This window comes from Strix uralensis, chromosome 6, assembly GCF_047716275.1.
Source record: "Strix uralensis isolate ZFMK-TIS-50842 chromosome 6, bStrUra1, whole genome shotgun sequence".
Classification (NCBI taxonomy): Eukaryota; Metazoa; Chordata; class Aves; order Strigiformes; family Strigidae; genus Strix; species Strix uralensis.
In genome coordinates, this window is record NC_133977.1 from 31,995,303 (window position 1) to 32,021,973 (window position 26,671).

A 26,671-nucleotide genomic window follows, 5' to 3' on the forward strand; every position below is an offset into this window, starting at 1 on the left:
TGACTGTCTGAATTAATATGGGGAGTGATACAGGATATTTGAACTCTTGTCAGTTATTTCATTCTGCTTTTTCCCAGCAGTAAAATGGATTTGTTCTGAAACCTGGAAAAGAAAGAAATAAACTTGGCAGATGTAGCCAGTTTATGATTTATTCTGAGTTTGTAGCCTGATCCAAACGCCACTGAAGTCTACAGAAATCTTTTGGGGGATTTCAAAAGGAATCTCATCAGGTTCTTGATTAATATGCTGGGGAGTTGGGGGGGGGGAGGGGGGGGGGTGTGCATGACTGGGGCCGAGGGAGTCTTGCAGATCTAATCCTTTTTTTTCCAGGGTTTGCATTCTCTTGGTATACATCCTTTCATGCAAGTCTCTCAGTGTTCCCTGAACCATATGTATTTGGATTAAAAGGTAATATGAGAAGCACTAGGAAAAGCTGGAGCCAAGTCCCGTTTTATTGCAGGAAGGCCTCAGAGTGATGTGAGGAGGGACAGTGTGTCTGACATCTGGGGCTGTGGGAACATTACTTAGCGGTTGCAATAGAGACAGGGGTTTCTTGTCAGTGCTGTTTCCCTTGTGTCCAAAGTCTCGTACCGATGTGCCAACTCTGAGCAAATTCTGGGGTGAAAAGGATATGGGGGATGAAGGAGGAGAGGTTTGCATGGTGTGATCTCCTAGCACAAGCCCCACTGCGAGGGATGCTCAGCAGGCAGGCATCTCATCTCGGGTGCGGGTGGACTGAGGCAAGTCACTGAGCCTTGTGCTCTGGTGCACTTTGGATCTCGGTTTCATGAGGCAGCATAAGTATGTGACCTTAATCAAGTCGATTAACCTTGCTGAAGCATCTGGAAATAGAGATGAGAAATAATTGTAGCAGAATTTAGCATGCGGCATCTTTTAACTTTACAGTTACCTGCAGTGTTTTCTAGACTGGAAAATTTCCAGATTTTTCTAGGATGAGAAAGGCCACCACATGATGTATGGAAACAAAACAGGCTTTGCATCTTGATTTACTCTTAATCTTATTATTGTGTGACAGGATCAGTTATCTCTCAAGGGGTGGTATTAATTAATGTTTACAATATATTTGCAGTTCTTGGGGAAAAATTCATCACAGAACTGTGTTATTACTTGAGCTATTTATTAGATGGCACCCAAGATGTGAAACCTCCTGCTTGTAACTGTCTGCAGTGGTGTTTCAAGTGTACGTTGTGAGCTTTCAAACTCCTTTTGGAAAAGCTTCTCTTTTAAAACATTATTATTTTTCTTTTTTTTCTCCCCCGTAAAGTGGGAGGGAATCACAGATGATCTTTCACATGATTATTCCAGTCATTCATCAGCAGAGACTTAAAGATAATAAACTTTTTGTTTCAGGCAATTACTTAATCTCGACAAACTCCTGTGTTAAGCAGGGCTATTAACTGAGCAGGCCATAAATCAGCGTGTTGCCAGGTGGGTGAGTCTCCTGAACTGCAATCACTCTTCAGGACCTTCCAGAGACCCCTTACAGTCTTAAGCACCCTCATTACACAAGCAGCATGCTAACAACCAGCACTTTGCATGAGCTGCCCGGAGAATCTGCTGCAAACTGCACTGGGACCATTTTTAACACCAGTCGGAAAATTTTCATACCCAGGCAGGATGATACATGGGAGTTATTAGCCTGCACCAAAACCACAGCTGGGTAAAACAGATAACTTCCTCACCTCTCTCCTCGTCAGACCTTCTGCTTAGTTAAGAGCAGCAGGCTACCTTATGCTTGGTTAAAAGCCAGCTTGTGCAGTATCCTCTTAGTCTTTATGGACTAGGAATGCTCTGGGGACTGATGTCCTGAAGCATGAAACCTCCCAAAACTCTTCTTTGAAGGCTACTGAGATGTTTATCACGTGGGTATAAATGCAAGGAAAAAGTACCCAGACCTTCAATTTTATCGTGACTAGTAGAAAGCAGACATCTTTGCTTCTATTTCCAGAAAGATGTTTGGTCAAAATGCACAGCAGACTCTGCACGGGGTTTTTCCAGACTCAATTTGTTCAATTTTACAAATAATATAAACAGACCTTTCATGCTAGGGGGAAAGTTTTCAAGCCATTGCCTATAGGAACAGTTTGATTTCAGTTTGTTTTAGCGCCTGGAGGAGTATATGCATAAAGAAAGCAAACTCACTCCTGTGGTTTGGATTGGAGAGCCTAGAAATGCCAGCGCTGCATTTGAAGCACAGCCTTGTCCGGAAAGATTGAGAAAGTCTTTGTAGCGCAAGGGGGTATGGATGTCCCTGCGATGGCAGTAGGCAGCCCTGTGACAGGGCAGACCGTTCAGGTAGGTCTGTGCTCAGGGCGGGCTGGCATGCCCTTTCTTGTTGGCACTGGCACCTGAGCTTTCCTAGGATTTAGACATCTGCTTGGGAGTTTTTCTTCTGCGGGGCAGCTTTCCAGCTTCTGCAAGTTGTGCTGGCTCCTTGAGTAGACAGCTCGTGGTGCGCTACCTGATGGATTTGGGGAAATGTATTTAGTTTGCAATGGCCAGTCAGACGAGTTACTCCATACACACAGCTTGGCCAACATTAGAAGCAGCTGTGCCTCCCAGAACCAGCACCTGGGAAGCTGGGCTGTGAGCATGAAGCTCACCCAGCTGACCACCAGGCCCTTGGGAAGGGCCAAGTTATCTTTCAGCAGGATGCACTCGTCAGTCCAGTCAGCTCTGCAGTCACACAAAAGCAGCCTGACCACCATAACAGAGAGTGTCGTGATGTGGGGACAAGTGGCCAAGGGAGGTCGGGACTTCTGCTTTCAGTGGCAGCCTGGTCTGGAAGAGGTTGCTGAACAGCAGCCTAAGGGCCTTTGCTCATTCGTGCACCAGCGATCTCATGGTAAACTGGTTCAGGGAGTTGATCCAGCCAAAATCCCATGCAATAAAATTTTAGGTGATTAGTTTTCAACTGGATGAACTCCCTGAGCTTGATTGCGTGAGTGCCAGTGCCACCTCCGGGAAGGGGTGTGAATGCGTGGCTGGGGGTGTGAGGTAGGGTCGATTTGAATGCTAAAAGACATCCCCATCTGTAGACTTGCTCCTAGGGATGCAGCTTGGGATGACACTCCTCAATAAGCTTTTATTTGCATAAGCAGAAGGCACATGGTCAGGGTTCTGCTAGATTTGCTGTCAGATGTGAAGTGTTGTGCAGTGAGCACTGCAAGATAGCTGATGCACTCTCCCTCCTTTTTCATTCACTAGTTTTGCCCTTTGGTGCTTAAGCAGTCTCATTGTCTCCAATCTGAGGATGCTAAACTTCCCCATCACTCTGCATCTCACCAGTGGAGATCCTGGGCTTGGTTGTGTTGGATGCAGCTGTGGGCATCAGTGTCCTCTGGTGCTGCTGCTGCCTCCTGGTTGTAAATGTCGATTGGTGCTTTCTCCCATAATGCCTCCATCTATCAGCAATTACCATTTAGTCTTGTATTATAGGTGATCTGAAGCAGTTGCGCTTTTGAGAGCCGAGGAAAAGTTTTCTCAGATGTAAAATGAAGCTCTGGGAGCAGCTGAGCTGTATGGAGCAGCACGTTCAGCTGCTTATGGAACTCCCACTCTAGTTCTCTGCCCCCCAGGGTCCCTGCCACAGGAGTCAGGACCTCTGTCAGGACCTCATCTGCACGTGCATCAAATGCATTTCTCTCTCCTTGGAGTACCCAGAAAAAGAAACATCTTGAGGACTTGGGGGGTCTCTCACAGCCAGGTATTGGGGACAACGGGAGAGAGGCAGGGGATATGGGGGAATACTCCAGGCACTCAGCAGTCAGCTGAGGTTCACACAATTCCTTTTCACCAGCTGTTTCAAGCGATGTGACTCCCGCTGTGAAATGAGCACTAACGTGAAATACACGGGAGAATGAAAGAGTTTGCCATTCATTGGCCTCATCCCAGAGCAGTTAGTGGCAAATGCCCTTGGCCCGTTTTTTTTTTTTGGAAATTGCTGCATCAGCTGGAGGTGAAGGCGGTTGCTGAATCCAGGATGCTATTGGCTTCCCAGGAAGTAGGATAATAACAACTTGGAGAAAACTTCTCCCCTTAAACCTGTAGGCATTTTTTCATCCGTGAACGTGTCTTTCTTGAGGGATCAATAAGTTTGCATAGATGTTTTTGACATACTGATTTTTCTTCTACTGTCCGTCCAGGCAGGCACAAGCTGAACCACCATCTGGTCTGCCCCCACCTCCCTGCCTGCTCCTCGCACACTGGGATTTCTTCCTCGCTGGTTGGGATTTTTTTTTTTTTCTTCTTTTTCTTCTTTCCATTCTCTGGCAGCAGCTGTTGGGAGAACAAGCCCCAAAATCCATCTGGCCCTTCGAGCTTATCGGGCTGTGTCTTTTCTCGACAAAGCGGCAGCGGCCGCGCTTTCATACAAGAGTTACATTATATAACAGCAACTTGCTCAAAAAGCAAACTGCCTTTTATTCGCTTGTGCTGCCTTTCTCCCTTTAGAATTGCAGCCACAGCCGAACCACAATGTAGCCTCAGATCTGAGTCAGTCTAGAGGGCTGCTTTTCTCTTTTTCTTTTTTCTTTTCTTTTTTTTTCCTTTTTTTTTCCTTTCCCTCCTCTGCTTTCTGGAGGAGTTGGCACAATCCTGTGTTATTAGGACATAAGCCAGCTTGTTCTAGTGGAATTTCCTGTCTGATTTTAATTTCCCCCTCATTTTTTTTCCCCCCTCAAAGTGAGACAGAAAAGCTTTTTAATTGCACTGCCGTAGGTTGGCCTTTCGGGATATTATTATTCTTATTAAGTACTTCCTGTTGGGAGGCGGCACATGAGTAGAAGTAACAAGGATCTCAGTGCAGTTGGGGCTTGTGGCCTCTTTGTTTGTTAATAACTGTCAGATTGGCAGCGTCCTCAAAATACATCTTGGCCTGACAGCTTGGCAATTAAGTGATTTTCAAGACTCTCCACATTTGCAGCTCAAGACCTGTGGAATTAATAAGCTGCATTAGGCCTTTTGGGTTTGTTTTTTGCTGTTCTGTAGTCACAGCTCCTCGTCCATCTAATAAAAAGTTGGCACTGGTGAGAAAGTCTTGATCTGGAAATCCTCAGTGTGGAGGTAGAAACTCCTGATCAGGTGTGGTGGGGCAGATTGGCACGTTGTCCATCTCCATCCCAGCCTCAGTGGCATATGTTTCAGCAGAGTCACCATGCCTGCTAGTGGTGAGCCTGGGATGCTTCTGGCCATTGAAGCAGAGGGGCCTTGACAGCAACCCCATGTAGTGCAGCTCGGAGACCGAAACCTGGACAACTTACCCAGCAGTGGCACGTGAGTGGAGCAGATTGCCATGTGCAATTGCGCTGCTGATGTTCCAAATTTCATGGTGTCCCAAAGAAGAATTCAACGCTTACTTAGCAGAAAAAGGCAATTTTATTATCTTTTTAATTTTCCAGGAAGCAAAAATTCTCAGCAATCTCTTTCAGAAACTTCCCATGTTGGCAGATACTGTTGAAATAAAGTCAAGGCATTTCAAGTTCATTACTTCCACGTTCTTCTTGTAGTCTAAAATATAATAGATCATAAACCATCTTGATATCTTCTGTGCTGCTTTTGACAGCAGCTGCAGGTTCCTGGAAAATGTTTTCTGACAGCAAACTTTTCTGCCTGAAACCTTCCTCCATCTCAGGCTGTTTAGGACTGAAGATGATGGCTGGTGGCAGCAAGGCTGATCAAGACACTTTTCTAATTATTGCTCTTCAGAAAGCCATCAGAGCTTCGGTGTTCAGGCACCCTGCTGCAGGACTTCCTTGTGCTCATGGGGTTCCCCCTAGCTGCAGAGGAGCTCTGCTTTCATGTTATTTACCCTTCCCAGAGGTATAAAAAAATAATTATTTTTCCCCTCAAGGCTACCACATATCAGTAACCCGAAGACCCCAGGAATTCTTGTAGAATAATAAAAAATGCATCACCTTTATTCACAGGTGCCCATCTGAATGTCTGAAAATACTTCTATAGACATGAATATATTCACTCTCCCAACACCATTTTGGTGTTTTTGAAAGTTTGGGTGCAATCTGTTTTACAAGAGGAAAGCCAGAACTTTCCATCTGGGTTATCCACAGGCATCAGAAAATTCCTGTTTTCTCACCAAGAAGAGAAGCGCCCCATCTTTGGTCACACCTTGAAGCATGCTGCAAAGCCAGCTGATGCATGGGAGCGAGTTGCAGGGTTTCCTTGCATCCTTGTGTCCCTGCCGGCAACAGCTGGGCTGTCCCCACCAGGACAGCTGTCCCCAGTTCTTAGGTGGCTGAGGCAGAAAGACCCTCATGCAGCTTTTCGGAGATGGTAGATGGCAACTGAGGTATTTCAGGGTTTGATTTTTTAATGACAATTCTACATTCTTGTAGAAAATGTCAATGAACTCTTACATTTTTAATCTAAATTTTCCATGTAGAGGGAAAGGCCATTTTTAGCCTTACTGTAATTGTTCCATCTCTTTTGTCCAGGAAAAGACTGACAGGTTTAATGCCCTTAACAAAGGTCAGGCGGTGCACAGAAGTGAGTTGAGAAGAGCTGCCAGGATCTTCAGGATGGGTTAGATGTTGAGATGAACAAGAATATCCTACTTCTAATAGGGCCTGAGTTCATTTAAGCATGCTGCCTCCTTCTTGGGGTGGGGAGGAAATTTATGGGCAAATTCCTTCAGTGTTGCCTCAAGTTGGCCACAGGGCCGTGGGGGAAGCTCACTGATCTAATCTCACCCCCGTCCCAGCTGCAAGAGCCAGCTCGCTCTGCAGATGCCTGCCTGCCTGCCCCGCTTTTGGACACAGCCTGCGGCTCAGCAGTGCTGCCTGAATGCAAAAGCAGTGGCTGGGCTGAAACGTGTTTCCTGGCTGCATGGCCACCAGGACTGCGTTTCTGCCTGCCATGTGCCAGCAGTGCCTATGTCCTAGGTGGGGGCTGCATAATGGCAGCCCTCAGTGTCTTCAAAAGACTAGATGATCTTCAAGGTCCTTTCCAACATAGATGATTCTGTGATTCTGTGACTTTTTCTGTGTTCTTCCACCTGAGCTGAAGCAGTAGAATGAACTTTGTAAGAGGATAAACTCCTCTGGGCTGTCCCCAAGGGTATGGATGGTTGTGATGGCTCCCAAGGAGGTTTCCTCTGGGATGCTGGAGAGGAGCAGCCTTACATTTGCGGTGTTTGATGAGTCTCATGGCCTTTATAACAGCTTTTATTATGCGGGTAACCCCAGGAATGGGCTTTTTTCTGCGTGAAGTACCACATCCATATGGGCATCCAAAGTCTGTCTCTCCACAGGGAGCTGAGTGACCATGCTGTGGTCTTGCTGCTGGCTGGCAGGGAAACAAACAGCTCCCAGGTCTTTCCGTGGTAGTGGGGTGTGTGAGGTGGGCTCCAGCAGTACTGCTGGCAGAGGCAAGTGAGAGATAAGCCTTCTTGGTGTTGTCCTCTGCTCCTTGCTGCACCTCAGTTTCTCCAAGCGTGAAGTCATGCTGACTCTCTGCTGCAGATGCTTTGAGGTGGCAGTACAATAATGTTTGTTTTGAGGCTTTTTTTGGTGATTTTATAGTTGAAGGGCAATGTTTTTTTCATTATTTCTTGTTTGCTTTTCACACATCTGCGTTCGCTTCTCCATCCAACCCTCCTACAAGGTACTTACCATTACCTGAGCTGTTTGTCCAGCAGAAGTTAGTTGTGTGCTTTTTATTGCTTACCTGAATGGGAATCTTGGCTTGCCATACCCAACCCACAGTTAAACTAAGTACGTTGCCTTCTCCAGCATCCTGACACACAGTGTCTGAAAAAAATAGTTTTGTAAATCAGGCTGCCACCATCTTTCTTCAGTAGGTATGTTAGAAGAAGAGAAAACTGGTTCTGCATCTCTCTGGCTAGAAACAACTGGCTGGATGTGTTTCAAAATGGCCTGTAATAGTCAGAGCAGGAGAGGGGTCTCCCGTAGGTGAGCTGGTGGGAGCCTGGCTCCCATTTATCTTTGCCATTGTGTTCATAGCAGACCAGAATGAATATTTACTATTATTTTACCCGTGTAGTTCTTATTTTTGTCAAAGCCACTGAGCAGGTAATAAAACAATGTAATAATTAACCAATAATAATAATTGAAGTATGCTGTATGAAAACCAAACCAAATGCTAACAAGCCAAACAAAAGAAAAGCACGCATGGTGCAGCCCTGTTTATAGTGCTGTCTGCTGGAATCATTATACACGTTGATATAATAATACTGAGCACTTAATTACCACATCATTTTTAAAGTGCTGTATAAACATTAACCAAACCTCTGAGGTAGGGAGGTATTATTATCTCCATTTTAAAGAAGGGAAATTCTGACAAAGAGAGGTTAGTCAGTAATTTAGTGTCGTGAAGCCAGGCAGCTGGCAGGGCAGGAGATGAGGTTGCAGCTCCACAGCTGGTCTGCCATGATTTTGGAGACAGAAAAGCAGAGCTGCTGAAGCACCTGAGATGGCTTTTTGTGAAATGCACGGCGCTGCCATTTGGGGAAGGCAGATACTCCCCCAGACACTTCTCTCTGCTTAGAAAATATGCAGATTGGTGTAATTAGCAACCACATAATTATCCCTTTTTGAGGTAGGCATGCAGTTGGTATATTTTGCAAAGTGTCTAAACAACATTAAAGTGAAGTTCTCAAGCAGGGGCTCGTGGGGGGCTAAGAGGCAGCTACTGTAGCCTTGTGTGTCTGCTCCCCCTCCTCCCCATATCGATCCGAGCAGTGGTTCTGGGAATGGCTTTCCCTGCAAAGCCCTTAATATTCTGCGTGGTGGTACATGACTTCATCCGAGGAGAATCCCACAGGCGCATCAGCGTGATCTGCTCTGTCATGTTTCTGTGACCCAATTTTCCCTGTTCTTTGTCTCAGACCTTCTCTGACCCCAGGCCTATTATCTCTTCCAATAATTCACCCGGGCCATTATTAATGGTGCATTAACTTTGGCTGCGCTTTCAGCGAAGATGTTTTTCTTGTGCTCATTCATTCGCTCAACTCACTTAAACAGCGAGATCATTATTCTGGGGACGTCACACAAACACAAAAACATCTCCCTTGCCGACACCTACAGCCCTGCAGCACTTTGCCGGAGGGGCGACCATCCAAATACAACACTGAAACGCCCAGGAGGGACTATCAAAGGGAGTCAAGTAGCCACACACACACTCAGTCCCCCAGGGGCTGGTTTGCCTCCCCTGCTCTCACACCGAGGCTGTTGGGGGATGCTCTGAAGACCACAGAGCTGGAGGGAGCTCCAACATGAGGAAAATCACTTCAGGAAGGTTGGGGAGCAAAGCATGAGCCCCTCTTCGCTGTTTCAAAACAAACCTGATATTTGCCACCACAGTCATTGGATGTCAAAATGCATCCCTTTAAAATATATGCTGTGGATGAGTAAAATCTGATCTTTAAAAAGCATAATAAGAAGACAAATGCTGCCTACAGTTTATTTCTCACTTGGTGCTTTGGGCTTCTCTGGATGATGACTGAGTGAATGACACTTCATGTTTGTTGTATCTTTAAACTTGTCCTTGAGAGTGAGATTTGGACATCCGGGAGAAAATGTGGGCAGCAAGAAGGACCTTTGCTCTGGAGATGGGGAAAAATAGCAAATGCCTCCTCTCATGGCTTAGAGATTTCCATGTAGTGTCTAGCGGAGGCAGCAGTTATTTTCCTATTATCCTTCTCAAAGAAAGCTGGACCTGGGGAAAAAAAAAAAAAAAAGCAGAAGCTGTTGCAAGCTGCTGTATTGCACCTAGCAGCATCCCACCACCCCCAGTAACAGGGATGTGCCCCATGACAGCACAGCACTGCTGCGTGAAAGCACTCGTGGACACTCACCACTACCTTCTGGGACATCCTCTTCCCTTTTTTTTTCTGTGTCAGCTCCATGTGCACACCTTCTAATGGCACTGCAGTGACAGGAGTGCGTGAGCTGTTGTCTGGAGAAGTTTTTCTCCCACTAATCCAAACCAATCCAATACCCTGGGGCTCCAAAGCCTTTTAGAGATAAAGTTGCAGTTTCTGCCTGCTGTGGTTGAGGTTCACTGGGGAACCTGCTCTTGTTTGACTGCATAGACTTGGGCAAGTTACTTTATGTTACGCTGTTTCAGCCCCTCTCAGGTAAAAAAAGGTCTGTGTTTCAAATGCACAGGTTTTCTTCTCTTCCTAAGTAGAGATGAAGCTTTTTTAGTCTTTGCAAAGTAGCTTGTGATCCCTTTATGAAAACCATGTCCCATGCATCACAAAAACCACAGGAAATCAAGCCAAAAGGGATCTCAAGAAATCAGTATTTGTTTTTCCTCTTTTATAAAATGTTAATTTTTTAATGAGTGTTTTGTGAATTTGTTGAGAAAAGCACTACAGGTGCTAAGTTATCCAGACACCAATCTTTCACCTTTTTTTCTCAACAAATTACTTTCCCTGTTGATTGCAAAATGTTTATGCTCTATTTCTGATGACAAAGAACCCCACTCACAGCCTGCACTGCTTGTCCCCACAGAAGGCTGCTGGGACATCCGTAGGAAAACCACATTTCTTTAGCCCACCTGGTGACCTGCGCAGCTCGTGTGTGCTTTAGATAAAGCAGTGGGAACCCGGTACATATTAGATGGTACAGAGGGTGTGTGTGGAGCTTCTCAGGGTGTCTCCTCTGCCAGTCTTGCTGCAGCACCCCAGTTGCAAGTGGGAGCAGAAGACATCCACTAAGTGCTTTCCCAAGGGCTTTCCAAATTGTTTTTGTCAAAGAAAACTGCAAATGAAACCAGATTCAGGTGTGTATGGTCTGATTTCTTTTCTTCTGCTATTTTAACTGTGTAGTTCTTTGGTTTTTTTAGTGATCACATGTGTAGACAGAATTATTTGGAATAGAAAAAGCTTATTTGACCCTTCCTAATTCTTCTTTTTGGGCTCAAAAAGAGATGCTGCTGTGAGTGATGACAAAACACTCCTTTGCTTGCTATACAAACCCATACGTGTAGTCTGTGTTTCTCTTGAAGCACAGGTTTATCTGTGGAGATAATCAAAAGCCTGCATCATCCTCAAAAAATGCCTGTTTTTGATGCCTCCCTCCCTGATTCCTGGGATTTTCGGCAAAGGGACATCCCCTTTAAACCTGCGTTTCTGCTTCATATCTTTTCTCTTTGAAGCCAGAGGGTTGGCTGGCCTTTGAATAGACAAGGATGAGAATACAGCAGTGGGAGGTCCGTGTCTTGCTCATAAACCTTGGCCAGAAAATCAGCTCCGACAAGTGGGGACAGGTAGCAGCATCTTTCCCCTTATCAAACAGCGTTGTGGAGCAGACGCATTCCTGCACGAGCAGTGGCTGGGTGGAAGGTGGGGCCTCCCGACTGCGCTTTGCTGCTCTGCCGCTGTGCTTCACCACGGGAGCTGCGTGCCATGGACTTGATGAAGAGACGTGTTATTTCTGTATGAAACACCCTGTTTTCCCAGCTTCCCTGCCCCTTGGGTGCTGCTTTGATTTCTTCTTTGGTTTTTCTCTTCCTTCCACTGGAGCCAGAGAAAATGTTTATCTGTTGTTCTAGTGCTAGGGGACTTTTGGAGGTGCCATGTTGTGCCTTCATGCCCCAGCGTATCATACAATATGGCTTGGCATGGCCCAACTTTTTTAGGGGGGAAAGTTTTCCACAGGCCTCCTGCTAAAACCTTCCTCCCTCTCTGTAAAATAATCATCATTAGTGCTAATCAGGCAGGTTTGGGGTTGAATCTGCAAAGATTGCTTGGGTTTGGTAAATCCTCTGCCACTGCAAAGCAGATAAAGCTAAACAAAAAATTGTCTTGATTAGATTAAAGTTGGCAAATTCATTGCCCTAATCATCATATTGCCCTTCCCGTGGCTATTCAGGAATACATCACCGTGACTTACTTGGAGTAATTGAATATAATTGTCTTTTTAACTTGTATGTGTAAAACATCCATCTTTGTTAACAGCGTGTGTTGCTGTCCTGCTGCCAGCTTGCCATCCTCTTCGGGAGGGGTGGGAACAAGAAGCAGAGCTGGGCTGACATTTATGAATTGGTAGTTGATTGCCTATAAAACCATTCATTATTTCTGACCAAGCACCTGGAAGAGAATAAAAAGAAACACCAGCCACTGGAGCCCATAGGCTTGGCTGGTGCTCCCAGGCAGGAGAGCAGAGGGGAGGCAACGTGGGATGTTGCAAAGGGACAGCACCAAAACCAACCCTTTCCCTTTGTGGCAGCAAAGCAGAGAGCATGTGGTGGGGTTAGAAATGAGAGCAGCAGAGTGAAACAGGCACCCAAGGAGGAGGCATTGCTCACCCTCCCATGGTCCAAATAGGTTGAAATGCTGGAAACAAAGCAACGGTGCCAGTGGGAGGGAGGATGTTCATGGAAATTTTTTTTCCATTAATAATCAGAGGTGTGAGGGGGGAGAAATACTCTTCAGATGTCATTTTTATACCAACAGATAGTTAGGAAAGGAGGCCAGACAGCAAACACCCTGCGTTTTCTTTTTCCCGCTCTCCTGAGTGATAAGAAAAGACTCTTTTAGCACAAAAATTTCCAGTATTACCTCAGCAATCAGTCACTTAGAAATGCACAGTTACAAAATAACAAAATACAAAAATACACATAACTGGCCTGGGTTGTAAGAGATTCAGGTTGTCCTGTTGTTCTTAATGGTTTCATCATTAGTAGCAAATTAAACTGGTTCAGGGAATGGGCCCAAGGATTAGGACATGACTCCCCATATTATTAAAACACTACCGTGCTGGTGAACATAGTTTCAACCCACTTTATCAAGTTACACTTTCATGCCATTTGGGGGTTAACCTAGCCCTGGACCTGCCCATTACAGGCAGAGTGGCTACCCTGTTTTGGGAGGTTGCAAAACTTCATCTATAGGGATGCCACCATCTGGGCTGTGTAGGTTGGCCCCAGTACTGCAGAAGAGTCCCTGCTCCTTTGGGTTTATTTGTATAGCATAAATACGGGGTGAGCGCTGCAGGAAGCCCAGCCTAGAGGCTCAGTCTGGAAGAGGTTTGTGCTGTCTGGCATTGGATGCCTGTGCAGGGACAGTTGATTTTGTGACCACGCTTGGTATGTGATGATGTAAAACTTCCTTGCCCCATTCACTCTGGTCCTCCCAGCAGCTGTGGGTTGTGGCCATAGCTGTGTCCAGGGCACAGCAATGTCCCCAGGAAGGAGGACAGCAGCTTGAGGTGTCTGCCAGCCCTGGCAGTGGTTTGGGCTAAACATGCTTTGGGGAGACCAGAGTCTGTATGGTTCTGCATGACTAGGGGATGGGATGTGACGGCTGAACTCTGCTGCATTTCTGACCTGGAAAAACACTGGCTTCTTCTTAAAATGAAGACTTCTTATGTAACAGATCGTCCCTACCCAGGATGGTTAAAGGGTGAATCTTCCTCCTGCCAAAGCAAATCCTAAAGGATGCAAGTTTATTCTCTCCCTGAGTTGCTTTTGGGAGAACAGGGGAGGGGAGCAGAAGGGGGGAAGGCAGTTAACAGTTACCCTACTGTGTCCTGACATTGGGCGAGCTGCAAAAATGCTCCCAGTGTATCAGGTAGTGTGCGGTGCCAGCCCTTCTCTGGAGCACGGAGAGCAAGTCTGCTGTGGAGCCTTAAATACTTTCCACCCCGACTACCTTACCTTAACGCCTTTCAGCAGAGTTGGCAGGAGGGTTGTTTTTGTGTAGTCTCTCACCTCTCCCAGCAGCCCCGCTGACGCGCCTGTGCCGCGCTGTGCTTGGGGATTTTACATTGCAATGGGAGTAGGAGCCTCAGATCCTCTTGCTGATATGCTGGGAAAGACATATACGTGGATTTCACGCAGGCTTTGCGTTACGGACCCGAAAGGAGCACAGCCTTGCCGGATGGAGTCGGCGTAGCTCTGTTGCAGCTGGAGTCACAGATGCGCAAGGCTGAATTTTAAGTCTTTCATAGCAAAAGAGTTTGGCGTTTACTGGAGTTTGCTGAGCATCAGCGAGAGACTTGGCCCAAGCCTTGACAGTTTGGTTTTGGATGGTGCTTCCCCACTCTACAGAGATGCTACCTGTCGTGGAGGCAAGTCACAGTGAAATACTGAGCACAGACTGGGTTTTGAAATGCTCACTTAGGAGGTTGGTTTTGTTTTGCTTTTAGTCCCCCGTTAGACAGAAAGGCCAAGAAGCCAGAGAGGGATTGGGAAGACCTGCAACAATATTAAGTAATCTTTAATGAAGAACTTCTGACTGTTTGTAAAGTCAGAGCAAGACCAGCCTTTTACGGTTAAACCGATCGCTGGTACGAATATGGAAAGCGGCTTCATTACAGATGTGATGAGCCCTATCAGAGGGCGATTGTACAGTATTGTTATCAAGGTTCTGCTAATTGTATTTCTTTAACTTCTGTAATTTTAGTAGGAAAGGCCCAGGCGGCCAAGCAGCATTGTCGGGGGTGGCGTGGAGAAATAACCTGATGAATTTTCTATCAGCTCAACTCACTCAAATATTCTTGCCGTTAACTTTTGGGGTCAATAATAGATAGATTTAATAAGTCAATGTAGGTGTTCTATGCCTTTTGAGACCACTTTATCTTTCCATCAAAGATGAAACAAGCTTCTCAAATGAATAAAAAATAGGGCCTCAAGTGATTACAAGTGAGAGCAATTTGGACTCCTCTCTCAGAACCTGGCAGTAGGCACTTTTGAACCTCTTCTGACTGCCTAGACAGTCTGCATTAGCGCTGTTCTCGCTGCTACATTTTTAGGTAAATATTTCCAACCTGTGTGTACAGACCTTCAGGGAAGGTGTTTGCTGCCACTCCAGGCATGAGGGACGGTGCAGGTCTGGATCCCGCCAGGCTCTGTTGAGTCTGATTTGCGTTGCAAGTCTAGTTTTCCTTGGTGCTTCCTATAATCTCCTCAAGTTCAAAGAGCGCTTAGCTGCTTGTCTTTGTCAAAAACCCTGTTGGAGATCTTTTATGTCGAAGATGTAGGATTTCTCCGCATGACTTTGATTATTTATTCATTCCACTTCTCTGGTGTATGATAGCGCTGATATCATGAAGACCCCTTGTCTTGCACTGCTCTTGCTCTGAAATTCATGGAGATTTAGTGCCTTTGAAATTGTTTTAAAAGGAAAGGAAAAGTTTTTGAAGTCCCTCTTTTTTTCTTCTTCTATTCCCCTCAACAGTGCCGCAGCACATTTTTCCAGCCTTCCACGCTCCTTTGCCAATTGACATGCGCCACCAGGAAGGACGATACCATTACGAACCTCACTCTATCCACGCTATCCACGGGTAAGTCTTGCATCTCTGCTCCCGTGCCTTGCTAAAACATCAGCCACCTGCGGTATGCCGAATCCCACTGCTAAGGTCCCAGGGACTTGCTAGCCTCCTGGCAAGCTGGCCCCGCTGGCCACCTTCCACCCCACTGTCCCCACCCAGTGACAGTACTGACTTGCCTGGCAAGAATGCTCTACAGCTCTGTTAAACCTATAGAAGTGCTATATAGCAGCAGGATGGGAGTACAGGGCTTCTGTGTTGTTATCCGGTTGAGGTCCCGGGGACAGGCTTGACCTGCGTTTTTGCGCCCACGGTGTTTTTCACATCACACCATGCCTGGGTTGTTTCTGGCACCATCTTGGCCAAGACCCAGTGCTGCTCCCTCCATTTGGAGACCTTGCGTACCGTTCCTACATGCCCACTCATTACAGGGACAGTGGTGAAAGGCTGCCGGGAATGCTGTAATTCAGTTTGATTTCAACAGATGACAACCTGGGCAGGCTGGGTGGCATTTTCTAAAATGTGGTGAAGAGGCAGGTCCTCACGTAGGTGTCCATGTCCACTCTGGAAGGGCAGGACCCTAAGTTTCGGTGGTGACCTCCTTGCAAGAGCCCCCCTCCCCGGGGCAGCTGGTAGGCAGCGAACACAGGCGCCGGTCAGCGGCTGTACCCCAAGAGAGGGGTTTATGGTTAATCTCCTCATCGGGGACATGACAGATCAGTAGTCGTTGACACCTTGGAGGACATGTTTATAGAGTGATTTGGGTTCACTTCCTGTAAGCTTTGATCAGGGCAAGGAAAAAGGAGCCAGCGGAGATGTGAGCAGAGGCTGTAGTGCCTGTGCGGGCAGAAGGGTTTCTCCTTGTCCCTGAAATGCACCGACCCTGTGGGAGGTGAGGAGCAGCCTGATGAGGTTGGTGGTCCCACAGCTGCCCTGACATCCTTCAACCTGCCACTGTAACACATGTCTCAGCCATCAGCTGAGGGACAGGTCCCAGGGCACTTGGTGCAGGGGAACACCTAAGGGCTGGGAACACTTTGCAAGAAGAGCAAGGGAAGAGCAAATAGGGATCATCACTTAAAAAACCCTCATTTGATCCCCCGGAGCCCCATTGCGGCCTCACTGTCTGGCTGGGGTCAGCGCTTACCCAGCTTTGCAGGGGCTGTTTGTAGCACTGTGCTTTTTCTGGATAGGTGCGAATGGGGGAATAGTCCCTGGAAGGCAAGTAACACAGACAGCAGCAGCCAGGAGATCTGTGGAGTCCCACAGCTATGAGGGCTTTATTCCACTTCCAAAATGCTGCAGGAAAAAAATGATAGGGCATTCCCCTGGATCCTACCAGAAGACAAGTCGTTGTCTTTTTGGCTGGCAATCAGTTTGACTGGATGTTTAAAGGGGCAGAGCAGCTCATTCCATGCTGTGCACAAAGGGAAAAAGACAGAGAGCATTGATAACGTGGGAACTGGGGGGACTAAGGGCAGCTGAATGAAATAGTTCTGGTCTTGCGTGCAAGTACATGCAAAAATTGTAGAAAAAAAAAACAGATTAATAAAAAAAATATACTGGGAGATAGTTAATAAGCCAGAGCTCTGGCTAATAAAGCACATACTGACTTCTGAAAGGGGCAATATTCTAAACAGGGGTTAGAAGAGAAGATGGCAGATGCTCAGATGTTTGGCACAGGTTATTTGTGTGCCCTGCTCAGTCCTCCCCTTCAGTCCTTGCAAGAAGGATCAGGTGCACTGTATCTGCCCCGGGGCTCCACAGCAGTTTCTTCGGTGGGGGCATGAAGCAGGGTCTTCTCCAAAACACAACCAAGATCTCGCCGGCTGGTGCTATGCACCTGTGAATTATATCACATTTCTCTGTCAGCAGATCAAGAGTGTCCTGCTTAGTATTTGGGTAGAGTTGTTGGCAAATACCTATTGCTCTTCTTCTTTGGGACCCTTCACCTTCCCAGCAGCATTTTTGACAAAAATTACTTGTGAGGGTACTGGAGAGAAAACTTAGTTGCTGGTCTTAGAAGGAGAAGCATAGCCTTCTTTGAAACTACCTGGGCATTGCACTGAAGGGTGCCTTTGTGGCTGGTGAAGCACCAAAGCTGAGCAGCCAACTACTTCTTGGCTGTGGGATTTTTTAGGGTCAAGGGAATGCCACTTCTGTTTGGCTCTTTTCCGAGTGCCCTGGACTATGGCACAACCACACTTAGAAAATTCTCACCAGCTGTGGAGTTAGGCTCTCAACCATTTTTTCTCTTTCAGTTTTATCTGCAAACATCTTAATCTCATCTCCTGCCCTTTCCCTCTCTAGTTTTTGTTCTACTTCACTTTTGTCTTCCTCTTCTCTCCTCCCATCTCTACTCTGGAGGTCATAACATAGTGCTCATCCTCCTCCATGGAGGATATCCACCATGAAATCATCCAGAACATGGTAGTGGAGCTGGGCTAGAACATACTTTGGGGTTACATGGCTCTCGTTCAACAGGCTAGGTGGACTCTGCAGGCACAGCTGAGCCTCTAGAAATTTGCACTCCATCCTAATGGTACAGAAATCCATCCTTCTGTTTAAAGTAAACAACAAAAAAAAGACGTGCATATTTTCACTCTAGAAAATTATGGCAAATCTTTGGAAGAAAAACTGTGTCACTGAGTTTGGGCTTTATGATTAATGTGATCGGTGCCTGACAGAGAGCCCCCAATTCATCAAGCCCATATTCTACCTGTCTGCTGTCTTGCCGGTACCAAATGTATCTAATTACATGAACATTGCACAGCAAATTAAGTGTAGTCTCATTTGTTGCTAACTATGGGGTCTTATTATCTGCCTGCTGCATTATGTCAAAGGTTTGTTTCCTGATTGCTCGATGTGACATGGCAGTGCATTCCCCTTCATCACTGTTTGTATTTGGCCTAATGAGAACATACATTAATTTATCCTAACTGGAGGGAACTCATCTGCAAGGCTGTCTTGAGCAGGGCCACCTGTGGAACACTTTTCTTGAAAATATGGCTGAGAATATGGAAAACTCAAGTAATAAAAGACCCACATGCCAAGATGGGGATCTGAAAGATTTGCTGCATTTCTGCTCACTGCTGTCAGTCTCTATGTCTCAGTGATTTCCTTGTTAATCAGCATGACAAATGATTTTCAGGACTTGAGTCTTCTCCCAAATCACTGGGCATTTATTATATATGTCCAGAAGCAGATCATGTTGGTATTTCCTTGAAATATAGTTCTAATATTTTTCAGGGTGTTTCTGTGTTTCTCCAGGACAGCCCACTTTTCTGGTTTTACTTATTTGGTGATATATTTTTTGGATATCTTTAATTTTTGGACATCTTTTTATTTTGGCATTAAGAACAAATTGGCAGAATCATGGTGCTTGCTTGGCTTATCTAGAAAAATAAAAGTATGTTGCTCAGATGATCCTTGTGCTCTCTGCGGTGCAAACCAATAGGAATATTGTGAATTCAAGGTGTTGTCCTGTTCTGATGCTTGTGAGCTTGTGGTCATATGGAGGATGGGGGGAGAGGCAGGATTGGAGCCCAGTGGACACTGCAAAAGGATATAATGCACAGTGGAGTAAAACTAAATATGGGATGCAATATCTTCCAGGAATGTAGAATTAGAGCAGAATGAATAAACAAAATTGTATTGGTACATACAAATTGTGTAAGGCACCACTTCCACACAGCAACATTTGTTTAATATTAAGGTTGTAAACTACAGCACTCAAAAGCTAAGAAATGACAGAAAAATAAATTTGGATATTCTGACTCATTTTGTACACCATTGTGATAATGCATTAAATTACAGAGCCACATACTGTTTTTCCCTTGGATACTCACTTCTTCCACAGCACGGGATGGCCCAGGCTCTATGGAAGAGCAGTGGTGGGTGTTATATGCATTTTCTGCATGCAGCTTTTATTGATTTGTCAGAATTTCACTCTGCACCATTGGTTGTAGGCAGAACATAGATCAGGTTACTGGAGTGAAAGTCATCAGCCAGGGTGTTTCAGCAGGTTCAAAACTGAGCCAAACTAATTCACTTCATAAGTTAGAACAGGTCCTTTTCTAACAAAGGGGATATCTTCTGTTTTAGCAAGCTTCTTCACAAAAACCTGCTCCACTGGGGCCTGGTCTCTGCAATAACTCCATTCGCTTTAAACCAAGAGGACTCTTAGCATCAGCTTTGCAAGATCAAGCCCAGAGGAAAGCTACTGGCAGATACGGCAGGTGATTACTGATAGCTCCCTTCCACTCCCCAGTTTTAGGTGTGCTTAGCTACTCTCAACATTCTTTTTTAAAGCACAACAAAAATAACTAAAAACTCCTTAGCTCAGCTTAAAAGTCCCTGCCAGTGCAAGAGCCTTCAGGGCTAACCCTTGTAAACAGCATGCCTAGGCTTGACTCAGCAAGAAGCTTTTTAACAGTAGCTCCTAAACTGTGGTTAAAACCCATCAGGCATTACGCAGTGTAACAAACAAAAGCAGCCTTGTTTTTCTACCGACATCCCGGTGGTGTTTCAGGATGCAGTTCTGACATTATTTATTAACAAAATATTGTTGTTGCTCTCCTGTCCACACATCAAAATAGTAAAAAAAACCCCTGAGCTGATAGTCACAAATTCCATGGCTTTCATGAGGACTGAATTGTCCCAAAGACCCAAACATAGAGAAGACTCCATCTCCATGATAATGTGGAGTTGCCCTTAATTTCCCTCTGGTAGGGATTTTATCTGGTTTAATCACGGATCTTCCTCCATTTCCCTGAGATTTTAATATATTACAGATTTTCCCTGATATTCAGCCTCCACTTTTTTTCTTTATCTGATCTTATTATCCCTCCTTGTTGAAGTTTGTTTTCTTTTTACTATGTTAAAAATTACAGAATACCTTTTCAGGACCAGTTCCAATGTTCCCGAGATGTTTTGGCAGGGTAATTCACAGGCGGGCAAGGTGACTGTTAAACTTCTCATCATAAAAAGACTATGTCTCAAATGTTTATAAATTTGCCAAATTTAATGTCAAACCCAATATTTTCCATGTTGGATATCTCTTTCAGGCTGGTTTTCTCTTCCCTTTGTTGTTTTTGTGAGATTCAGCCAAGGGAGGCCAAGTAGGGTTAAGGGAAAATATGTTGTTTAGCCATACAAAAAATAATCATCATCATCTTATAACTGCGCTTTGAGAAAAGCCAGTGTCTCTTGCTTTAGAGCTGGAATTTGCTATTGTCACAGATGTGTCTCTTGCTGTTTCTATTTTTAAAAAATACACACAAAAAAACCCCTCAATTTTGCCAGATAGAAATCCTTTGAAAAATCTTTCTTCCAACGCACTCAGTGAAGGGGTCTCAGAGTTTTGCAGCAAAATTTTCCAAGCTCCCCCGTGGTCCTGACTGTGCTCCAGCTGAGCTCTGCCAGGGATTCGCTGCCAGTGCTCCCTGTTTTCTGCCGGGGCCTCTTGGTCATCCCCTCCACCCAGGGTGCGATTCGTGACCACAGCCGATGGCAGAGGGGAGCCGTTTGCATCGTACGCTCATGGAGCTGCCTTTGTGCATTATCAGGCGTGCATAAAGTGCCTTCTCTTAACCTCCATGGGACACGGCTCCCACGAGGCTGCAGCTTTGATCCCATCAGGCGGTTTAGGATGGGACCCCAGGTAATGGTCGTTCCTGGAGCAAGGAAGCCACTCAGTTGAGCCACAGAATATACATGCCCATAAAACCTGTGTGTTTTTATATTTACTTTGCTACCGGAGTAGAAAATCTTTGGCAGGTCGTGATTGATAGTACTGTGCTGCTTTGGAGATAGAGCGAGCTCCCTCCGGAGTCAAAGCAAACAGCTGCTCAGAGAGGCCTTCTTATGTGTTTTGCAAAGTTTTACGACTTTCACCAAATAGATACATTGCTCATTTGGGAAACAGGTTTGGGGGCTCCCACATCCAATTTATTCTGTCCCCTTCTTTCCCACATGCTTCATTTATTTATTTAAGAAAATAAGAATGTGTGAGTATGTGATGGTTTGCAGAGGCTGGTCCCCTCCAGAAGGCTGGTTCAAACCTCTCCCTGGTCTGTAATTAGCAGGAGTGTGTTGCTTTTAGGTGGCTCTTTGGTAACCTACAGGAGGTGATTTGGGGGACTATCAATACCGATCTCACTGTAAAACTACCAGAGTTAATACTTGATGGTCACTTGATCCGTCTCCAGGAGACCACAGTTTAAATACTGGGCTGCTGCTGCCCTGTTTTGGGAGCTGAAAAAATTACTTTAATTCCATCTGTGCTTTAGTTTTCCCATCTCTAAAATGCTGTTACAGTAATATTCACCCTCCTGATGTTTTGAGAGCTAAGAAGAGTCAGGTGGTCTGTGACTTATTCGACTCCTCAGAAGGGACTCGTGGCATGTTTTCAGGCATCAGGAGAGAAGTACACAGCGCTACCTACCTGTGCAGAAACTGAGGAAGTACATGCTTAATATCTTCTGACCTCAGTGGAAGGACAGGCTGATCAGGTCTTCTGAAAATGGGGCAGACATAATCCAAAACACTCATCAGGGCTAGAATGTTTCTGTAGGTTTTTCCAATCTGATAAACTGTTCTATGGAAAAAAACACAAAACCCCACAGCTTTCTCTTTTGACTCTTGTTAACAGTTTTCAAGCATATTCCATTATGAGAGAGATTTGGACATCTGTGCTGTTCCTTAAATTGTGGATAGTTTCATCATGTGTGTTTAGTTAAATAGCCTTCAGAATATTTTGAAAAACTCAAACCTGAAGTCCAGAGGGACCTGAAAGTGTATGGTTTCAGAGTCACTAATCTATGCAGTAAGGCACAGATCGGATTTAGAAACATTTGAGTTGGATCTTCAGTCTCTGAATGCCGGCAGCATCACACTAGAATGAGGGGCCTCGGTGAGCTCAGATGGAGTCGTGCCCATTAGCACTTAGTAAAGATCTGGGCCACCGAGTTGCTGGTGCTGTGACACCACAAGTTACTGAATGAAAAACTGCTGCTCTAATTTAGCCTAATCACGGCTAGAAGTGTAAAAATGGCTAGGAGGTTTTAGTATTGAGAACAAGAGCCTGATCTCTGAGGTCTTTTATGTAAACCTCTGGCATGTGTTCGTTTAATATGATGTCACTCTGTAATCCACCATTGCTTTTAAATGTCATTCTCAGAGCTTCATGTCAGCAAGTCTTAAGTGATAATCCCTTTGCTTACCTCACTTTATAGTAGATTAAAAGTGACTTCATGCTTCCACCTTATCCTCTGTTAAGCTTGTGCTTTAGGAAAAATTTATTTGAACTCTGTCCTCCTGCTGCTTTCTAAAGAGTTTCTAAACAGAGAGTGTGGGTCTTTCAGAAGCTCTCTCAATGGTATTGCCCATTCTCCATTGCTTTCAGCATCCTGTGAAAATGGATAAATGTTCAGTGCCAATCTCCTGCCCTTTTAGACTCCAGTGCTACGAATTTGTTTCTCAAGTTTTCTCTCAGCCGGTTGTGGAGCGCTGCCCCTCCTGGCCTCTCCTTTTTCTTAATCCTAAATAAATTCCCTCTCTAGATGGTGTTTCACCTCTCACCAGCTTCTTACAGTCATGAGGACAAGAGACAATGTAACCTGTTGCAGCGTTTTGCTCCTGTGTAGTGCTTTCTCCTGTATAGCACAGGGGTGTGAGGGTTCCCCTTTCCCTGTATCTCCTGTTTGAACGTTTTCTCTATCCTGTAACAAATCCTTTCTCAGTATAAAAAGCTCTCAATGCAGTTCACCTTCCTAGTCCACCCTCCTTTTTTTCTCTCCCTGAATTTCACCCTTCTGCTCCTAGCACACCTCCTTGTGTAACACGTCCCTCCAGATACTTGCTGCATGTTGTCATATCCTTCCTCCCCGCACTAATGAACTGGCCAGGCTGCAGCCTGCAGCATATACTCAAATATCAATCTGCTTAACCTCCTCATTCTCACTGTGTTTCTCTGAAATCCTTCCAGTGCGTGTAGAGATAAATGGACAAATCCCATCCATCCCATTGACTTGCGAAATGAAGCCTGCGGCACATCACTTTTCAGGTGCTGGTTAATCTGGGTTCGCAGCTACTAGTGGTCATGAGAAGCAAATAACACAAGGTGCTGAGAGATAAAAACTAATGGCAGGAATGCTGGCTTGTGATATTGGAAGAAAAATGTAGGATTTTTAATGTCCATACAGAGCGGAAATTTTCAAATCTCATCCAAAAGTTCCCCCCCACGCAACAAAGAGCAGAGAAAGCAATTTACCCTGGAAGGATGAAGGACTGAGTCAACTCTGTTGGGATTAGAACATGTGGTTCAAGGGATCCTAGGTATTTCGGGTCTGATTCTCAGACCACCCAGATGGCTGGGGGGAAAAAAAAAAAAAAAACCTAATAAAAAAAGGACCTTATCTGGCAGAACTATGGATCTAGACACCCTGCCTGCAGCTAAAGCTGTGCACACACATCTGCACAAACCAAAGGGCAGAACTGGGCACTGTTACTCTGGCAAATCTCAGATCTGCAGTGTGCTCCTGAGGGAACGCATGCATTTAAGTGGGCTTTCTAGATCCCTAGCTTTGACACTAAACCATGTATGTATGTTTTTCTTCTGTGTGCCAGACCATTTTGAGAATTTGTGATTTTACACAATTTTCTGCCTTGGAGGCATTTCATGCCTGTTCTTTTATGCTTCACCGTTGATATTAAATAGACAACTAACAGAGCTAAAATTTAGAGCATTACTCAAGGGTCAAATTTTAAAAAGTGCCTATATGATATCAGATCATAAATTCCACTGTATTGGATCTGGCTAACAACACTATTTTGAAAGTGAGTGTTGTGGGTTTCAAAATAATGTTGACCCTTAGGGCTGGCTTGTCAAGCACAGGTAATGCAAAGGCACCAGTGAGTTTTTCAAACATGCTGGATCCCAGTTAATGTCTAACTCCCCCAACCTCCATTGAAACTCAGGACCCCAAAGCAAGCCCTAGTAAAGGAGTGAAGTACCTAAAACTTAAGAAAATGGTTGGAATGGAGTTAAGAAACACAGACTTGTTAATGAGATGGCTTGTGCATGCTTGGAGTCCAGCATACATGTCCAGGTCATACAGTTCCTGTAGGACCAATGGGAATGTTTTCTGCCTTGTCTCCTCTCTGTTGTAGGAGCATGCACATGGCAAATCTCGTGGGAGGATGTGTTATGGAAAAAACATATCCAAGGTTTTGTTGATATCAGTTGGCCAGACTCCACTTCAAGAGCAAGTTTACTGCATTCCCTGCACTCACTTTATTGGCATGTATGGGCTTGGGTTTTGATATAATTGAATGTGGTAGCTGATAGTGAAACCAGGAGATTGTGAGCCTTTTGATGATTTTTTTTAAGCTGATACTTGGGGGAGGGACACCTTACAGCATGGCAGGAGCCTGGGAGATAGGAGCTATCCTTTTCCAGTCCCTGGGAAGCAGAAGGACCTCTACCATGCTCTCCCTGCTGCTGGGCACCTGCTATTAGGTTAAGTGTGAGAGTTAGGCTCCACCACCACCTCCTGCCCTTTCTACAAGTGCAGCACTGTGTCAGTGTTTCTTTCGTACAGGTGGAGCCTCCTGCAGCAGAAGTACTTCTTCCTGCAGCAACTCATTTTATCTCTTACACATCTCCCTGCCCTGCACAGACTACTCAAGTCATTTATAATATCACCTGGGTGCAGTCACGCATGCCTGAAAAAATATGTTAGGGCTGTATGAAATGGAGTCACATTGAGCTTTTAGAGTTTAAGTCTCTCTGAGAAATAAATGTGTGTTCCTAAATCCTGTAAGGGTGTTGGAAATGTTTTTCTTTCGATCCTGTAAAAGCATCCTGGAGAGAAATTTGTCTTATTCCTCCTCTTGCCCCTTCATGAGAGGCTTTCCTAGCTTGGTTCTGGAGCTACTCACATGGCTTTTGATTTGCAAACCAGCTGCTGGACGTGGTACCTGCTGACTGAATGCTTCATCTGAAAGCTTCTTAAGATCCCACAGAGTAACCACACATCCCAAATTACCACTGGTAGTGGAAAGACTACCAGAGTGTGGTTAATACATTAAAAATAGGAAAGTTTCAAGCTTAGAGCTGCATTAGGGAGATGTTCTTACATGCATATTCTTGTTTAAGACTATTTGTCTTCCCTGTGAGGTAAAATGCTTGATTTCTTATGCTGTCTTTCATTCCAGCTCAAGTGCAGTATGATCTTTTACAAGAGAAAACTGCATTGTAGATGACAAAAAGCAGGATGTAGAAAGATAAGGTGGTGAAGGAATTAACACATTGAGTCGTGAAATCAGTAAATGAAAGGAGGATCAATCTAATGCGAATTAGCAAAGAAGAAGAAGAGATATTTGTAGAAGATATTTGAAAAGAAATGATGACCTGATGAGGCAGAGTGACATACAGAAAGTGATCTAGGCTACAGAACTGTTTTTAAGTCTCTTCCTATTCAGGAAAACACCTAAGTATACACTTAATTAGAAATACATGCGTAGGCCCACTGACTTGAGGAACTTAAATGCATGTTCACATACTGTCCTGGAGAGAGGTGTTGTTCTGAAGATGCCATGAAATGCAAATGTTTACTAAATCCCACTTGTGTATTCCTGCTGTAAAAATAGTTTATATTAGCGATTGTTCTTGTGCAAATATGGACTTGGCAGTTGACTTCAGACCTGTTACGGTAATGGATTATTTGCTGGTATTCTCATGAAGGGCTTCAGTTACGTTTCTTTAGACAATTTTGGCAAAGTAGAAGTCAAGCCTAATGATGAGGGACTAGAACTCTGTGGTTACTTCCACATAATATTGCTGTGAGTCCAGCATCATCAAAGAGATCCCAGAACTGGTGTCAAAAAGGCCAACTTGGAGGAGCCTAGCCACAGTGGTACCATGAGGACAAAATATTCGGTCTTTGCTTCCTAGGAAGAGCAATTTTTCAAGGAGTTAACAGTGTTTGGGATGCTGCTTTGAGTAACTGATCACCACTCAGGTCAGACAGTGTGGTGGTCCTGCTTGTTTGAAAAGACCCTCAAGGAGCCAATGATGTTTTCAATTCTTTGGAAGGAACCAAAATGAGATCTTTGCTACTGTTTTACCCTGATCATGAGGCACCAATTTTGTGATGGCATCTTGTAGGGGTCAGGGTACAGCATATGGTAGGGAGCAGGTAAAGGCAAATATTATCTGTAGACCAGTGGGAAGCATTTTGCAGCCAGTTCCCAGGAGAAAAATCATATAAAAGTTATTTCTAGCTTTTTCCCTTTTTTCCTAGTCCTTCAGCCCAACTGTTTCTCTGTAAGAAGTAATCCAGGAACTGATGAAAAGTGAGGTATCTGCAAAGTTTTATCTAGTATATTTGAAT

The 26,671-nt window shown here is 45.0% G+C and overlaps 1 protein-coding gene across 1 annotated transcript in view; it reads left to right on the forward strand.

The window, feature by feature from the left end:
- Nucleotides 1-26,671, forward strand: part of GLI2 (GLI family zinc finger 2) — a 197,276-nt gene that overhangs the window by 112,603 nt on the left and 58,002 nt on the right. Inside the window, exon 3 of the mRNA XM_074873568.1 lies at nucleotides 15,185-15,290. Within this exon, the coding sequence (XP_074729669.1) occupies nucleotides 15,185-15,290 (106 nt within the window). The remainder of the gene's footprint in view (nucleotides 1-15,184; nucleotides 15,291-26,671) is intronic.